Here is a 17,306-nt window from a genome sequence, read left to right on the forward strand (position 1 = left end):
ATCACTTCAACTCCTTATCATATGTTTGTGATGAGACCGTTTAAAATCCATTATTAATTTTGAAATATACAATATACAATTTTATTTTAATTTCAAGAGGCTCCAAGACACCTACCTCTCCTTAAGTCTGTCTTGGATGCCAACTCAGACCTTTTTAAGAAAAAAAAGCCCTATATTTATTATATAACAATTCTTGTAAGGATATCAGTGACAATTTGGATTGCCTCTTCTTTTTGGATGGTGCTATTAAGAAGAACATGATTATGAATTGGTAATTACCTGTTTACTGCACAGACAAAATCAATCCCCTGAGACCGTGGCATTGCAGTAGAGAAAAGAGTTTAACTGATGCAAGGCAGTCCCACACAGGAGAACTGGAGTTATCCCTCAAATCAGTCTCTCTGCAGGCTTAGAGCTGAGGGTTTTTATGGACAATTTCACGGGCAGGGGGCTAGGGAATGGCGCTGTTGATTGGTTGGGGATGAAATAATAGGAGTGTGGAAATTGATCCTCATGCACTGAGTCCAACTGTGGGTGGGACAACAGGACCAGTTGAGTCATGAGTCCAGGTGGGGTAAGTCTGAAAGACATTTCAGCAAAACCAATCTTAGGTTCTATAACAGTGATGTTACTTGTAGAAGCAGTTGGAGAAGTCACAAATCTTGTGACCTCTGGCCACATGACCCCTGAGCAGTAGGGGATTGTAGAAACTTGGCCTACATTTTAGCAGAGTTCAGGCTCCTCCCATAATTTTATTCTTGTAGGCTTTCATTAGCCTTACAAAGGTGGCTTTTGGTTTTTGAGAAAGGGTGGGGTTAGCTTAAGGGAGGGAGCAATAATATTGTCATCATTATTTTAAAGTTAAACTATAAACTAAATTCATCCTAAAGTTAGCTTGGCCTGTGCCCAGGAATGATCAGGCAGAGCTTGGAGGTAAGAAGCAAGGTGGAGTCAACTATGTCAGATTTCTCTTACTGTCATAAATTTGTAAAAACAGTTTGTTTATTATATATTATTTGTTTAATGTAGTAAGATTAGTTAAGGGGAGCATATTAGCATAAACTTGGGATTCCACAGCTTCAGGAGAATTTTATTTGTTCCAAACTTATGTTTTAAAGTGAAAATGGGACCAGGTGCGGTGGCTCATGCTTGTAATCCCAGCACTTCGGGAGGCCGAGGCGGGCGGATCACGAGGTCAGGAGATCGAGACCATGGTGAAACCCCGTCTCTACTAAAAATACAAAAAATTAGCCGGGCGTGGTGGCGGGCGCCTGTAGTCCCAGCTACTCGGAGAGGTTGAGGCAGGAGAATGGCGTGAACCCGGGAGGCGGAGCTTGCAGTGAGCCGAGATTGCGCCACTGCACTCCAGCCTGGGTGACAGAGCGAGACTCCGTCTCAAAAAAAAAAAATAAAATAAAATAAAGTGAAAATGGAAAAATGGAAGGAAATCATTCTTTTCTTTGCAGATAGCATTCCCATAAAGATGGTGAATGTCTCTAAAACCCTCTAGACTTTCTGTAACGTGTGGCATGTGGCAAGTACCAACTTCACGACAAGATCAGGATAAGAAGGGCAAGGATTCTCTGTGTGCCCAAGGAAAGTGGCGTTATGATAGGAAGCAGAGTGACCGTCATCATCATAGGCAGACTAAGCTGATTTTCCAGAAAAAGGCTAAAACACAAAGAAGACTGTGCTGAGACTTGAATGCGTTGAGCCCAACTGCAGATCTAAGAGAATGCTGGCCATAAGAGATGCAAGCATTTTGAACTGGGAAGAGATAGGAGAAAGGCCAAGTGTTGATCTAGTTTCTAAGTATCATCTTTTGTTTTATTATGCAGATAATAAAATCTTGAGGTTACATTTACTTAAAAAAGTTGGAGAAAATAAAAGTAATTACGACTATACACAAAGCCTGAGGAAACTCATTTTTTCCCTGGGGAAAGTAAAACTAAATAGGAGTAATTTTTACAGTATCAAGGAAGTTTTAATAGGTTATTCAGATGTAGGACACAAGATATTGATGAAATCTTTCAGCAAGTGGGCTGTGGAGTATAGTAGGATCTTCCTGAAACTTAGTTTAGGAGAATATAGTGAAATAAGGTACAAAATTGAAGTATTCGAAAGAATAGCTCAGACTTTTTGGGTTCCTAAAATCTTTCATTTATGTTTGTAAATTAGTGTGTGGAACTTCCGCATAGCATTTTCCCACTGTCCATTTGGAGTACAATAAGACAAATTAATACGAATCAAAATAATATGGCAGCAGCATCACATAATTTGTGTACACTGATGTAGTAACAGATTTAATTTAATGCAGCTTTTGAGAAGTCTTTTGTATTTCAATTTATACAGCTGCTATCCAGGGCTAAGCTGGCCAATCTGTCAGCCTTGAGTATCTTGCCTGACTGATTCTCTTTTTATCTCTGCTGACTAGCTGGATTTATGCCTCATCTTCACTGTACCTTGGTTTTCTTTTCTGAAAACTGGGAATGAAGTCTACATTGTTAAATCAAGATGTTAGGCTAGTGAAAATAAAAGTAGAAGGACTTTAAGCCTCTCCAAAGGCAGATGCCAAGATAAACAGTATGTTTTGCCCACAATACTGATATTTCCTATGATTAACTTTTAAACACTTTGTAATTAATTAATTAATTAATTTAGACAGGGTCTCATTCTGTCACCCAGGCAGGAGTGCAGTGGCACGATCTCCACTCGCCACAGCCTCAACCTCCCAGGCTCAAGTTATCCTCCCACCTTAGCCCTCCAAGTAGCAATAGTTCCTAGTAGTAGTAATCCCTATAGGACTAGAGGCATATACCATTATGCCTGGCTAATTAAATTTTTTTTTTTTCCATCTGTAAAGACAGAGGTTTCACTATGTTTCCCAGGCTGGTCTTGAGCTCCTGGGCTCAAGAGATCTTTTCACCTCAGCCTCCCAAAGTGCTGGGATTACAGGCGTGAGCCACTGTGCTTGGCCAAAACAATTTTTATTTATCTTATTTTTATTTTTTTTAGAGATGAGGTCTTGCTATGTTGCCAAGGCTGGAGTGCAGTGGCTATTCACAGATATGATCATGGTGCTCTGCAGCCTCCAACTTTTGGTTTCAAGGGATCCTCCTGCCTCAGCCTCCCAAGTAGCTGGGACTGCAGATGTGCACCACTCCACCCAGCCTCAACTTTAAAAAATTAGGTATTATTTATTTATTTATTTTGAGACATAAGTAAATATGCTCTGTGGATGGTAGTCTCAGGCCTGTTGTGTTAACCCTTTTATGCACATTATTTGTACTAAATATAATCCTCTAAAGTGAGGCTGTTGGGAAATAGGGGTGGTGTGGGTATGTGAATGAGGGGGATATGAAGAGGGTGGGACTTTGTGCCCCCCTTCCCATTTTTCTCTTTAATAAATTGAGGATTCTATGGAAGATTTTGTATGTAAAAAACGTACAGCTATTAAAAAATAAAGTTTGAAAACCACTCCTTTAAACAATGAGATGAATTTCAAGCCAAAGATTGATAAAATCACATTTGGATTTTAGTAAGATCAGCCCTGGAGTTGGCGGAAGATATTTTACAGATCATGATAGTGGTAAATTTGGCACAGTGGTGGTGATCAGAGTCATACATCAGTACCTGGAGGCTATGCATTGATTTGACCTAAAATAGTGGGACATCTTGAAGGGAGTGGCCTGCAGGTCAAAGCTGGATTAAAAGATTTTCTGATTTGCAATTGGTTAAGGAAACAAAGCTTTGTCTAAAAATTTCAGATCAACAGAAAAGAATGTTAGCTCTGGCTCGTGAGCATAACCTCCTCCAGGCCCCTCAGGAAGAAATTTAGAACAAAGAGTAGTGGTCAGAATTCAGTCCTCTGTTCCCTCTTATCTGAGGTCTGTGTGCCAGTGGATCCATTTGGTAGGGGTTGGAGTTTCTGAAAAACAACTCAGTGACATATATTAAGATGTTATCTTTAGTTTCTGTAGGGAACATCTCTAACTTCCTTGGCCATGATTTTGAGCTCCTATTATCTTCTTGCTTATCAAGTGGCTCATTTACTTCTCAGGGCTAGGTAGGTGTCTGGAATTTCCCTTGAAGAAATTCCAGATTTTTCTTTATTTCCACGTTGCGGGGGGCATGGCAGGCCCTAAGAGAGACCCCTGCTTCCTTTAAAGGGCTCAAGCTGGGGTGGTAGGATGAGGAAGGAGAGGAGGGAATGAATTAGAGAATATTTCGCATACAAAATTGAGTAGCATCGATGATGGATTGGCTGAGAACCTGGTTGAGGAGTAGAGAACAGGACTGTGGGAGGAAGAGGAATATATCAGTAATCACTCTGAAGTTTCTCACTTGGTTGACTCCAGAAGTCTAAAAGTGGGGGTAGAGAAGAGCGTTTTTCTCTTGTGAGATTCTCAAATCCTGTAACACTAACTGGGTATTCAACAGTTCAGTTTGATTCTGGCATTCTTTATTTGAAGTGAGCATCAGATCCCACAAGTAAAAGGGCTCAGTCCCACAGAATGCCCCCACTTCACATGCCAGCTGCAAATGGGGTATACAGGCTACCCACATATCTACCTGGCAACTACAAATTCGGGAATTCCCATAGCCTTCCTCCCCTTTAGATTTGATAATTTGCTAGAATAGCTCACAGAACTCAGGGGAAAACGTTGCTTATGTTTACTGGTTTATGATAAAGGATACAACTCAGGGAGCCCAGTAGAAGAGATGCCTAGGGGGATACCTAGAGGTTGAATGCACCTAGATGTGTTCACCAACCCAGAAGCTCTCCAAGTCTCCTTGAGTGTTTACAGAGCTCAATCTCTAGCCCCACCTTCCTGGGGTCAGTGCATGGGGCTGAAAGTTCCAACCTTCTACCCACTTGGTCCTTCTGGCTACCAGCCTCACCCTAGAGTCACCTCCTTAACATAAAGTCAGGTGTGATGCAATGAGTAACAGAAAACACTCCTATTACTCAGGAAATTCCAAGGGTTTTAGGAACTCTGTGCCAAGGACCAGGGTATATTTGTTATTATGCCACACTGGCAAATATCTCAAATTGCTGGGAACATTTAGGAACTCTCAACCTCCATCTCCAGCTTCAACATTGAACCCAAACCTTATCCTGGTGCTGTGAGGCCCAGTGTTCCAGGATACCCTTAGATTCTGTTTTACAGACCTTAGGCAACTATATCAGTTAGGGTACAACTTAGGCTTATGTAACAGAGACCCCAATTATACACTACTTTAAAAGCAAGATAGTAGTTTATTACTCCCTTTTTATTTCTTTTGGAGAGAGAGTCTCACTCTGTTGCCCGGGCTGGAGTGCAGTGGTGTAGGTCATAGCTCACTGCAGCCTCAAACTCCTGGGCTTAAGCCGCCTCCCACCTCAGCCTCCCCAAGTAGCTGGGACTACAGGCACATGCTAATTTTAAGCCTGGCTAATTAAAAAAAAAATTATTTTAATTTGTTATTTTTATTAGAGATGAGGTCCCACTATGTTGCCCAGGCTGGTCTCGAACTCCTGAACTCAAGTGATCTGCCTGTCTCAGCCTCCCAAAGTGCTAGGATTACAGGTGTGAGCCACTGTGCCTGGCCAGAAGTTTGTTATTCTTTTACATAAAAATCCAGGTAGGCAATCCAGAGCTGGTTTGGCAGCTCAGCATTGTTGGAGAACCAGGCTTTGTGTTTCTTGTTGCTCTGCTTCATTCAACATTCTGTGTGCATCTCATTGCCTCTTCCAGCTGCAATCATTACACTTTCACTCCAGTTAGAGAGAGGGGAGGAAAAGGGAGCCAGGAGGATATGCCCTTTTCCTTTAATGGGGTATGTCAGAACTACACACGTTTCTGCTCATATCCCATTGTTAGAACCTGCTCACATGGCCATACCTGACTGCAAGAGAGGCCAGGAGATGTAATATGTATCTGGGCAGCCATGCATCCAGCTAAAACTTCTATTTACAAAGGTGGAACAAATAATGGAAGACAGCCGTCCCTATCTCCAACATTCATGGTATATTTAAGGACTTTTCCCTCTCTTTTGGGGAAAACGTGGACCTAACATTGTGGTTGTTAATTCTTTTCCCTAAAGTAATTTTTATGTTATTGTGACAAAGGAAACATGATGTTCAATGAAATGAATAAAATGCTGGCAGAGTACCTTTGGGAAATCTTGTTCTGAATAATGTGCCAGGTTGCTGCTGTTTATTGTTGCTTCTAAACAGTAGAGAAGGAGTTAGCTGCTTATTAAACCTGCCCCACATAAGGAATGGAATTATGTTTGGACCTCGCCACAATCATTTCTCTCCCAGGAGAGGCCAAAAGTAGGATCAGAACACCACCCTGCTTTGAAGCAGACACTCTTGCTGTGTCTCAACTCCATGTCCAACTCCCTAAATGTTATGGAAAACAGAAAAAGATCTTAGAAGCAGAGGGCTGAAATCGATGTGGTAATATCTGAATGTTGTGTTGTCTTTGGGTAGAGAATTAAGGAGCAGTGGAAAACCCTTGGGACTAATCTTGACGTCTCTGCTTGGTGCTTAAGAACCAGAATTAGGGCTAACTCAAAGAAAGACAACTCTCTTGCTTTGGGAAGGAGATGAGGAACCCCATTGTCTCCTTTAGTGGGCTGGAAGCAAAGCAGAAGCTGTAGTAGGAATAGGCCTTCTGGAAGAGAGGTTACAATTATAGTTTATGGGTTTGGGGTTTATTTCCTTTTGTCAAAACAATTAGAAATATATTGATTGTTTAAAATTTTTTTTTTTTTTTTTTTGAGACCAAGTGTCACTCTGTCACCCAGGCTGGAGTACAGTGGCACAATCTCTGCTCACTTCAACCGCTGCCTCCCAGGTTCAAGCAATTCTCGTGCCTCAGCCCCCTAAGTAGCTGGGATTACAAGCATGCACCACCATGCCCGGCTAATTTTTGTGTTTTTAGTAGAGATGGGGTTTCACCATTTGGCCAGGATGATCTTGAACTCCTGACCTCAAGTGATCCACCTGCCTTGGTCTCCCAAAGTGCTGGGATTACAGGCGTGAGCCACCATGCCTGGCTGAAAATGTATTTTATATTATTTTTATCAAAATGACATTTACAAAAACTGCTCAAATAGATATACTTGTAACTAGTTAAAAGTTTGAATTTGACCCTTAAGAAACATGTAGAGCACTGTGAAATGTATTTAAGAAAGTCTAAAATTTTATATGTTTTTGTTTGTAGCCTATACGGTTCAGACATCCGAGAGCGTGACCCCAACTGCCACTTCAGAGACTTATTTGAAAGCTTTGGCCGTTTGCCATGGACCTCTGGACCACTATGATTTTCTGATCAAAGCTCATGAGCTAAAGGATGATGAACATCAAAGAAGAGTCATACAGTGTTTGCAGAAATTACACGAGGACCTTAAAGGATACAATATAGAGGCAGAAGGCCTTTTTTCAAAGGTGAGGCTTGTGTGATATGAAAGATTAAACAGTTAAAAGTGTAAGCATTTTCTAAAATGGATGCAATGCAGTAGGACACAATCATGAAACAGCTTGAAAAATTTTCACCAGTTCCTTTACACAAATTCTGTTGGATACCCATTCCTGGCCTTTTGATGTTCCATAGCTTTCTTTTGCCTTCAGGGGTTTGAATAGCTTCGTATTTAGGTATTTAAAAATGCAGTCCAGTCTAAATAAAAACTTCTATGGGAATCAAACTTTCCCTTTCCTCTGGCTCAGGCCTCATCCAGGGATCAGCAGTGGAAAAGGAGGAATGATGTGTTCTTTCCCTTTTCTTCCTCCTTCTTTCTCTGTTTGCCTGACATCTCCAGGGTCAGAATGAGAGGAATGAAAGATTAGAGTGAAACAGCAGCCTTAAGTGACCAGTTAGTTACTGGGGCCTTTGTATGGTAGATGCTGACATGCTAGCTCTTTGTTGAGGGTCTTATTGGTGGGTTCTTCAGGACTCCCATGGGGACCTCCACACTTCTCCAATCTTTGACTAACCTCTTATGACTCTGGGGAAGCAACTCACAACCCTGCATTCTGCTGACATCGCCTCGCCCTTGCCCTTAGCCTTCTTTGGTGGGGTTCTTTCAGGACTTTTTTTTTTTTTTTTTTGAGACAGTCTTGCTCTGTCACCTAGGCTGGAGTGCAGTGGCGCAATATCATGGCTCATGGCAACCTTTGCCTCCTGGGTTCAAGCGATTGTCCCGCCTCAGCCTCCCAAGTAACTGGGTTACAAGCGTGCACCACTACACTCAGCTAATTTTTGTATTTTTAGTAGAGACGGGGTTTCACCATGTTGGCTAGGCTGGTCTTGAACTCCTGATCTCAAGTGATCCCCCTGCTTCGGCCTCCCAAAGTACTGGGATCACAGACATGAGCCACTGTGCCTGGCCTATTTATTTTTGGAGATACTGTCTCATTGTGTCACCCAGGTGGGGTGCAGTAGCACAATCATAGCTCACTAGTAGCCTTGAAGTCCTGGCCCAAGTGATTCTCCTCCCGCAGCCCCCTGAGTAGGCTAGGGCTACAGGCATGCACCACCATGCTCCACTAATTTTTTAATTTTTTGTAGAGACAGGACCTTACTATGTTGCCAGGCTGGTCTTGAACTTCTAGTCTTAAGCAATCCTCCTGCCTCAGCCTCTAAAGCACTGGGATAATTGGTGTGAGTCACCACACTCAGCCTTTGTCTTTCTTTAGAGTGAGTGGGAGCTTATTTTCCCTGGTCATCAGCTTTGAGCTTTTGTTGAAATTCTATGACAACAGGAAAACTCCTGTTCCTTATCTAATATAGAAGCCAATAGTCTCATCTTTAAATTCTGGAGAAAACATTAATAGTAATAAGAGTTAAAATATGGTCCAACCTAAGAAACTAGTTTTCCTTTAATTGACTGTCCCCACCCCCTGCCAAATATGCTTTTACTGTAAAGTCTTTAGAAGAAAGGCACCGTGGAACAACCATTAGTAGTACTTTATTTAAAAACAAATGAGGGGCCAGACGCAGTGGCTCATGCCTGTAATCCCGGCACTTTGGGAAGCCGAGGTGGGCAGATCACCTGAGGTCAGGAGTTCGAGACCAGCCTGGCCAACATGATGAAACCCTGTCTCTACTAAAAATACAAAAATTAGCCAGGCATGGTGGCAGGTGCCTGTAATCTCAGCTGCTCAGGAGGCTGAGGCAGGAGAATCGCTTGAATCCAGGAGGCGGAGGTTGCAGTGAGCCAAGATCACTCCAGCCTGGGTGACAGAGTGAGACTCCGTCTCAAAAAAAAAAAAAAAAGAATAACGGCCAGGTGTGGTGGCTGAACCTATAATCCTAGCACTTTGGGAGGCCAGGGTGGAAGGATAGCTTGAAGCCAGAAGTTTGAGATCAGCCTGGATGATATAGGGAGACCCCGTCTCTACAATACAAATAAAAAACAAACAAACAAAAATGAATGAAAGTAATTTTACTTTTTAATAAAGCTCCTGAGAGTATAATTAGTTTTATTTTTATGTAAAGAAAATGTCTTCCCATTATGTTAACACTATTAGTTGAAAGAAATAGAGATTCATTTAGATTGCAGAAAGAAATGGAGATTTAGAATAAGATTATATAAGAACATAGCAATGAAAGGCATCTCCATGACACAGCTAGGCCTTACAGTGCCCTGCCATTCATGTCATTCATTGTCTTGGTCCACTTGGGCTGCTATAACAAAATACCATAAACTGGGTAGCTTATAAACAACAGAAAAAGATTTCTCATAGTTCTGGGTGCTGGGAAGGCCAAGATCAAAGTGCTGGCAAATTCAGTGTCTGGTGAGGGCCTGCTTAACTATTCGTGGACAGCTGTCTTTTCACTGTGTCCTCACATGGCTGAAGGGACAAATGAGCTCCCTCGGGCCTCTTTTGTAAGGGCACTAATCCAACTGAGGAGGGCCCTGCTCTCATGACCTCATCACCTTCCAAAGGTCCTACGTTCTAAGAGCCTCACTTTGGGGGTTAGAACTTCAACATATGAATTTTGGGGTGATGCAAACATTGAGACCATAGCACCCACTTATTTTGTTGTTCATTTTCTCTCATGTCTGCTTCCACTTCTGTTCACTCTACCAACTTCTTAATTCTGTCTGTGTGTCTGTAGTTTAAATTCCTGAGTAAGGATCTCACACGCCAACCAATGACTTCATCCCTGTTTGGGTAGTGCTTTCACATTGGGTTTCTTAGAGGCCATTAACCAGTGTAAAGATTTGCTTACCTGTGGTCCCATGCAGGGCTGCTCCTGTGAGCATGGCAGTTGCTCTCAGAAGTGGACTGTGAGTGTGGTGGGCACCGTGAGTGACCAGTCCAGCACAATGATTATAGGTAATGATGAATTATTTCTTTTGATGACCAACCTTTTTTTCCCATATTTCTCAAAGTTTATAGGTGAGTAAAGAACCAAAAAGTGTGAAAAATATAGACTGCTTATGTACTGCATATCTAGTTATATGTTATATATATAGGGATATATTTGCGTATAGTATATAAACTATAACATATAAAACTATGTAATTATATAGTTTGTGATACAGGTGGGCCTCCAAGTAAAATAATAATTTGGTTACGTGGCCTAGCTAGGAAACAACATGTTGTACTCAACTGGATATTTTGGTTATCTGAGACTTGAATTGCTTTCCTGAATTTTACATCTTGTTCCCTTTCTAGTCCTCTTCCTTTTGGAAATATATTCCTTTTGTTTTGTTTTGTTTTGTTTTGTTTTTGAGACAGGGTCTCACTCTATTGCCTAGCTGGAATGCAGCGGCACAATCATGGCTTACTGCGGCCTTGACCTCCCGGGCTCCAGCAAGCCTCAACACCTCAGCCTCCCCAGTAACTGGGACTACAGGTGCATGCCACCACACACAGCTAATTTTTTGTATTTTTTTTTAATAGAGATGGGGTTTTGCCATGTTGTCTAGGCTGGTCTTGAACTCCTGAGCTCAAGCAATCTGTCTGCCCTGGCTTCCTGGAAATATATTCCTTTTATCCCTCCTCCCTACTCTATAGCATCCCCAGGACTCATCTTACAGTGGTTGGTGACCTCCCATCCAATCACAAGTATCCTGTAACTATTAACGTATTTGGTTGCCAATTCAATAACGGTGGTTTTTAAAAAAATCATTGGCTCTTCTTAGGGGTATTTTCCCATACGTCCACCTTTGATATCAGAGTTGGCTATGATGGGCCAGCTAGTGAATAACCCTGGTTTTATTGGGTAGTTGAAATCTAATGTAAATGGAAGATTTGATATGTCAGGTAGAGTTTCAAATGTGTCTAATGAAAGGTCCTATTTGTTAAATCCTAGTGCATGTGAATAAATGTTTAGTAGGTAGAGCAACATCTTTTTCTAATAGTATTTGTCTTATTCCCTCCCTCCCTCCCTCCCTCCCTCCCTGCCTGCCTGCCTGCCTTCCCTCCCTCCCTCCCTCCCTCCCTGCCTGCCTGCCTTCCCTCCCTCCCTCCCTGCCTGCCTGCCTGCCCGCCCGCCCTCCCTCCCTTCCTTCCTTCCTTCCTTCCTTCCTTCCTTCCTTCCTTCCTTCCTTCCCTGCAAGACAGGGTCTTGCCATGTTGCCCAGGCTGGTCTTCATCTCTGGGCTCAAGCAGTCCTCCCATCTTGGCCTCACAAAGTGCTGGGATTACAGGCATGAGCCACCGCTCTTGGCCCTTATAGTTTCCTAAACCCACTAAATGTTTATTATAAATAAAGATTTTATTTAAAAATTTTATTTTTTATTTTTTTTGAGACAGAGTCTCACTCTATCACCCAGGCTTGAGTGCAATGGTGGGATCTTGGCTCACTGCAACCTCTGCCTCCTGGGTTCAAGTGATTCTCCTGTCTCAGCCTCCTGAGTAGCTGGGATTACAGGCGCCTACCACCATGCCTGGCTAATTTTTGCATTTTTAGTGGAGATGAGGTTTCACCATCTTGGTCAGGCTGGTCTCGAACTCCTGACCTCAAGTGATCTGCCCTCCTTGGCCTCCCAAAGTGCTGGGATTACAGATGTGAGCCACTGCGCCTGGCCCCACTAAATCTTTAAAATATTGAAAGAGATCCAAACATCTAACATTATTTGAAAAAAAGTATATAAAACTTTAGTTTTTGAAGAGTATAAAGATGACACAGACCTATTTTTTTCTAAAAACAAACACTGATATGCCAATTATCAGAAAAGGAAACTTTGGGCTATTAGGTTTTCCAGTGATGGAAAAACTTTATTTGGAGAGTTCTTTATTCTGGTGCTACGGTTTGAATATTTGTCTCTTTCAGAACTCATGTTGACATTTAATCCCCAGTGTGGCAGTATTGAAAGGTGAATCCTTTCAGAGGTGACTGGGTCATGAGAGCTCTGCTGTCATGAATGGATTAGTCCATTCGTGGAGTAATGGGTTAATGGATTAATGGATTATCATGGGAGTGGGACTGGTAGCTTTATAAGGGGAAGAGAGTCTTGAGCTAGCATGCTCAGCCCCCTCGCCATGTGATGCCCCTGTGTCATCTGGGGCTCTGCAGAGAGTCTTCACCAGCAAGAAGGTCCTCACTAGGTGGGGTCCCTCAGACATGGACTTCTCAGCCTCCATCACTGTAAGAAATAAATTCCTTTCTTTTCTTTCTTTCTTTTTTTTTTTGTGACTGAGTCTCACTCTGTTGCCAGGCTGGAGTATAGTGGTGCGATCTCAGCTCACGGCAACCTCCCCCGAGTTCAAGTGATTCTCTTGCCTCAGCTTCCCGAGTAGCTGGGACTACAGGTGCGTGCCACCATGCCCAGCTAATTTTTGTATTTTTAGTAAAGACCAGGTTTCACCATGTTGGCCAGGCTGGTCTTGAACTCCTGACCTCATGCTCTGCCTGCCTGGGCCTCCCAAAGTGTTGAGATTACAGGTGTGAGCCACTGCACCTGGCCCATAAATTCCTTTTCTTTATAAATTACTCAGTTTCTGAAGATAAAACTCTGACTTTGGACTGTAAACCTTTGCCTTGGGTATGAAACCTTGACATTGTTGAAAGAATAGTGGAAACTGTAAGGGACAACAAGTTTCACCACAGCACAGTCTTCTTTCCCTGACAGGCCATCTGAGCAGCTAAGGAGAAGACAGATCACTCAAGAACTGAAGTTGTTTATTAGCTACAGCATTTCTGCTGCTGTGATACACATTCAGCCATTTTGGAGGAAAGCTAAGCAGTACTGACTGCCCATTTTCATGAACTTTAAATAACAAATACTATTTTTCAAGATCTTCATTTTATCATTAAATTCAGCTAATTACTACCTGTTTAAAAATAAATAAATAAATAAATTTCAGAATATCTGAAACTCAGTTTCAGATATTCTGTTACATGCGACAGAAAATGAACTAAGACATGTGCTGAGTAGGATTTATGATTTTATGAACTTTGGATTTTGTTTTCAATACAGTTGTTTAAACTTCATTATAGGCTGGGTGTGGTGGCTCATGCCTGTAATTCTGGCATTTTGAGAGGCTGAGATGGGAGGATTGCTTGAGGCCAGGAGTTTGAGATCAGCCTGGCCAACATAGGGAGACCCCATCTCTACCAAAAAAAAAAAAATTAGCTAGGCATGGTGGTGCATGCCTGTGGTCCACCTAATTGGGAGGCTGAGGTGGGAGGATCACTTGAGCCCAGAAGGTTGAGGCTGCAGTAAGCCAAGATCGTGCCACTGCACTCCAGCCTGGGTGACAGAGAGAGACTATCTCAAAAAACAAAACAAAACACAAATAGACTTTGTTATGGTGGACTTATTTTTTTTCCCTCATTATATTCCTAAGAAACTTTCTGTAAGTCTATGCTATAATATTAAAATAAAGTATACCTTCTTCACAAGATACCAAATTTATTAACCAAGGTGAAAAAATTGGTGACAAACTACCAGGCTGCTTTCACCTACCTGTGTAACAATGTTTTCTCTAGTAAATTAACATTTGAAGATGTTATGAACAGATGACCATGCCATATGAGCAACAAACTATGAAGAATGAACATTTATAAACACTTTACTTTTGTTATTGAATAAAATTTACAACCAGGTTAATCTGACACTTTTAATGTATGCATAATTGTTATTGTGCTGTGAGGTAATTAGGCATAAATGGTAAGTAGTTCATGTAAATCACTATAATTAGAATTACTTTTACACAGCCAAATCAAGCATTTCCAGAGTCAGGGAGGGAGAGAATTAAATAGAGTATGGAGCTACTCTGAAAATCTCTGTTTCCATTAATCAGGGGTCTATAGGCAGCTAGGTTTTTTCATCTCTTGGGAGGAGACATTGTAGCCCAAGAGACCTGAGAATTCGGAGCCACAGAACTCCTTTCCTTTTTCTCCTGCCCTCTACCAGATAATTTTCAGTTTTTCCCTAATGAGAACTTATTTCCAACTCCCTCTTATATCCTACCATCTTTTATTTGGATACCCCCTCCTCACCCTTCCAAGAGCAATGCATGAGGCAGATGGAAAAGAACTACTCAATTCTACCATTGCACTCAGAGCAGCCACAGGCAATACATAAATAACTGTATTCCAATAAATCTTTACAAAAACAAGTGTCATGCTGGATTTAGCCCATGGCCATAATTTGCTGGCCTTTGCTCTAGATGACTGCTACCTGACTAGATATGAGGGCTGGTAGATCATTAATTGTATTCAAAGTCCTGCTTGAACTTTACCTAGTCTAGCTTTCAAGTTTAGTATTCCATTACTATATTGTATCCCTGCCTCTATTCAACAGGAGCTATTCACTATTCCATTAAATAGACAAACAGACAAATAGAACAAAATAGAAAGTTGAGAATATACATGGGAACTTGATATATGATTGAGTTGACATTGTGAATTAGTTGGAAAAGTATCGTCTATTCACTAAATTAGCATGGGATCATTGGTTATCTATGTGAAGATTAAAATAAAATTAGGTACTTACCTCTAGAAATAAATGCCCTAAATTTAAAGTGAAACTTTAGAACTTCTTGAAGAAAATATAGAGGAGTAACTTTGTGAACTTGGGAAAAGAAATAATTTCTTTTCTTTTTTTCGAGGTAGAGTTTTGCTGTGTTGCCCAGGCTGGAGTGCAGTCATGGCTCACTGCAGCCTTGACCTCCCAGGCTCAAGCATTCCTTTCAGCTTAGCCTCCCTAGTAGCTGGGACTACATGTGCATACCACCACGCCTGGCTAATTTTTTGTATTTTGTAGAGATGTGGTCTCACCATGTTGCCCCGGCTGGTCTTAAACTCCTGGTCTCAAGCAATTCACCTGCCTCAGTCTTCCAAAGTGCTGGGGTTACAGGCTGAGCCATCATGCCCAGCCAGAAGAATTTCTTATACAAGATATGAAAGTCCAATATATATGTTCATGTTGTCCTGTAAATTAAAAAAAAAAGTCCAACTTGTAAACACTGATACATTTGACTATGTTAAAATTTAAACCTTCTAGTTAACAAAAGGTACCATAGGAAAAGTGAAAATGTAGACGACAGACTGGGAGAAAAGATTTTTTCATCAAAAATAATTGACTACTGGCTGGGCGCGGTGGCTCACGCCTGTAATCCTAGCACTTTGGGAGGCTGAGGCAGGAGGATCACCTGAGGTCAGGAGTTCGAGACCAACCTGGCCAACATGGTGAAACCCCGTCTCTACTAAAAATACAAAAATTAGCCAGGTGTGGTGGCGGGCGCCTGTAATTCCAGCTACTCAGAAGGCTGAGGCATGAGAATCGCTTGAACGTGGGAGGTGGAGGTTGCAGTGAGGTGACCTCCGCCACTGCACTCCAGCCTGGGTGACAGAGGGAGACTCCATCTCAAAAAAAAAAAAAAATTGATTATGGATCGCTCTCTAGAATACGTAAAGAACCCTGACCAGATGCAATGGCTCACGCCTGTAATCTCAACACTATGAGAGGCTGAGGGTTGGGAGGATCGCTTGAGGCCAGGAGTTTGAAACGAGCCTGAGCAACATAGCAAGACCTCATCTCTGCAAATAATAATAATAATAAAGAATATATAAATAACATCTACCATATAATAGAAAAACAGACAACCCAGTAGAAAAATAGATAAAGGAGAGTATTTTTTTTCAGAAATAACTAGCAGATGCCACAAGACTGGATAAACAAATCAGAATGTATTTATAAAATGGAATGTTGCTTAGCATGGGGATGATAAACTATACATTCAGGTGGCTAATACTGAGGAGGAAGGGGACAAGGGAGGCTTCAACTATACTTAATGCTTTATTACTTAAATTTTGAAATAAATGTCAACATAGAAAGATTTGATAAAGCTGGAGGGTGGGTAACGAGGTGTTCCATATAGTCTTCAATTTTGCCTGTTTGTAATATTCCATTGTGAAAATATTTTACATGTGATTGCAAGATATTTCAACAGGTTAGTTTTGTTTTTGTTTTGTTTTTGAGACAGAGTCTTGATCTGTCACACAGGCTGGAGTTCAGTGGTGCGATCTCGGCTCACTGCAACCTCTGCCTCCTGGGTTCAAGCAATTCTCGTGCCACAGCCTCCTGAGTAGGTAGGGCTACAGGCATGCACCACCACGCCCGGCTAATTTTTGTATTTTTAGTAGATACTGTGTTTCACCATGTTGGTCAGGCTGGTCTCAAACTCCTGGCCTCAAATGATTGCCCACCTCAGCCTCCCATAGTGCTGGGATTACAGGTGTGAGCCACTGTGCCTGGCAGGGTTAGTTGAATTTTTTTTTCGGTTTGAAAAAATTACAACTTTTCTTGAAAATAAAATTTTAGAGTCTACTAGTTCAGCCTTTCCTTCTTACAAATAGACTGAGGGGCCAGGTGTGGTGGGTCATGCCTGTAATCCCAGCACTTTGGGAGGTTGAGGCGGGCAGATCACTTGAGCCCAGGAGTTTGAAATAAGCCTGGGCATCATGGCAAGACTTCATCTCTAAAAAATAAAAATTAAAAAAATTAAAAAAAAACAGACTGTGGAAGGGGAATTATTAGCACAGTCCTCAGAAAGGCATATGAAATATGTTTATAAGAGGATTTTAGCAATGCAATGTTTTCCTGTTTCTGAAATTTCATAAACTGAATACATATAAATCTGATCACACTCTTCTCCTGCTTAAAGCTTTCAGCCCCCTCAGGATAAACTACAAACTCAGCATGTCCTTCAAGATTCTTGAGAGCCTAGTCCCTGCCTCTTGCCAGCCTCCTCTGCCATTGTTCTCTGCTGGCAATAAAAGCCCCAGCTATGATGACCCTGCTTTAAGATCCTTGGATGAGGCGGAGACCTTATTTTGTCTCTGGGTCTTTGC

The 17,306-nt window shown here is 41.8% G+C and overlaps 1 protein-coding gene and 1 long non-coding RNA gene across 7 annotated transcripts in view; both read left to right on the forward strand.

The window, feature by feature from the left end:
• The window catches only part of AFG1L (AFG1 like ATPase), a 237,418-nt gene that overhangs the window by 24,301 nt on the left and 195,811 nt on the right, over nt 1-17,306 (forward strand). For all 6 annotated transcript variants that reach the window (XM_055260677.2, XM_055260662.2, XM_055260685.2 and 3 more), the window contains exon 2: nt 7,215-7,438. In XM_055260677.2, coding sequence (XP_055116652.2) covers nt 7,215-7,438 — 224 coding nt within the window. The remainder of the gene's footprint in view (nt 1-7,214; nt 7,439-17,306) is intronic.
• On the forward strand, nt 10,141-14,058 carry LOC134735531 (uncharacterized). Its single transcript, XR_010118712.1, has 2 exons — nt 10,141-10,333; nt 13,078-14,058. It is a non-coding gene; the product is annotated as an uncharacterized lncRNA (long non-coding RNA).

The sequence above is a fragment of the Symphalangus syndactylus genome, chromosome 2 (assembly GCF_028878055.3).
Source record: "Symphalangus syndactylus isolate Jambi chromosome 2, NHGRI_mSymSyn1-v2.1_pri, whole genome shotgun sequence".
Taxonomy (NCBI): Eukaryota; Metazoa; Chordata; class Mammalia; order Primates; family Hylobatidae; genus Symphalangus; species Symphalangus syndactylus.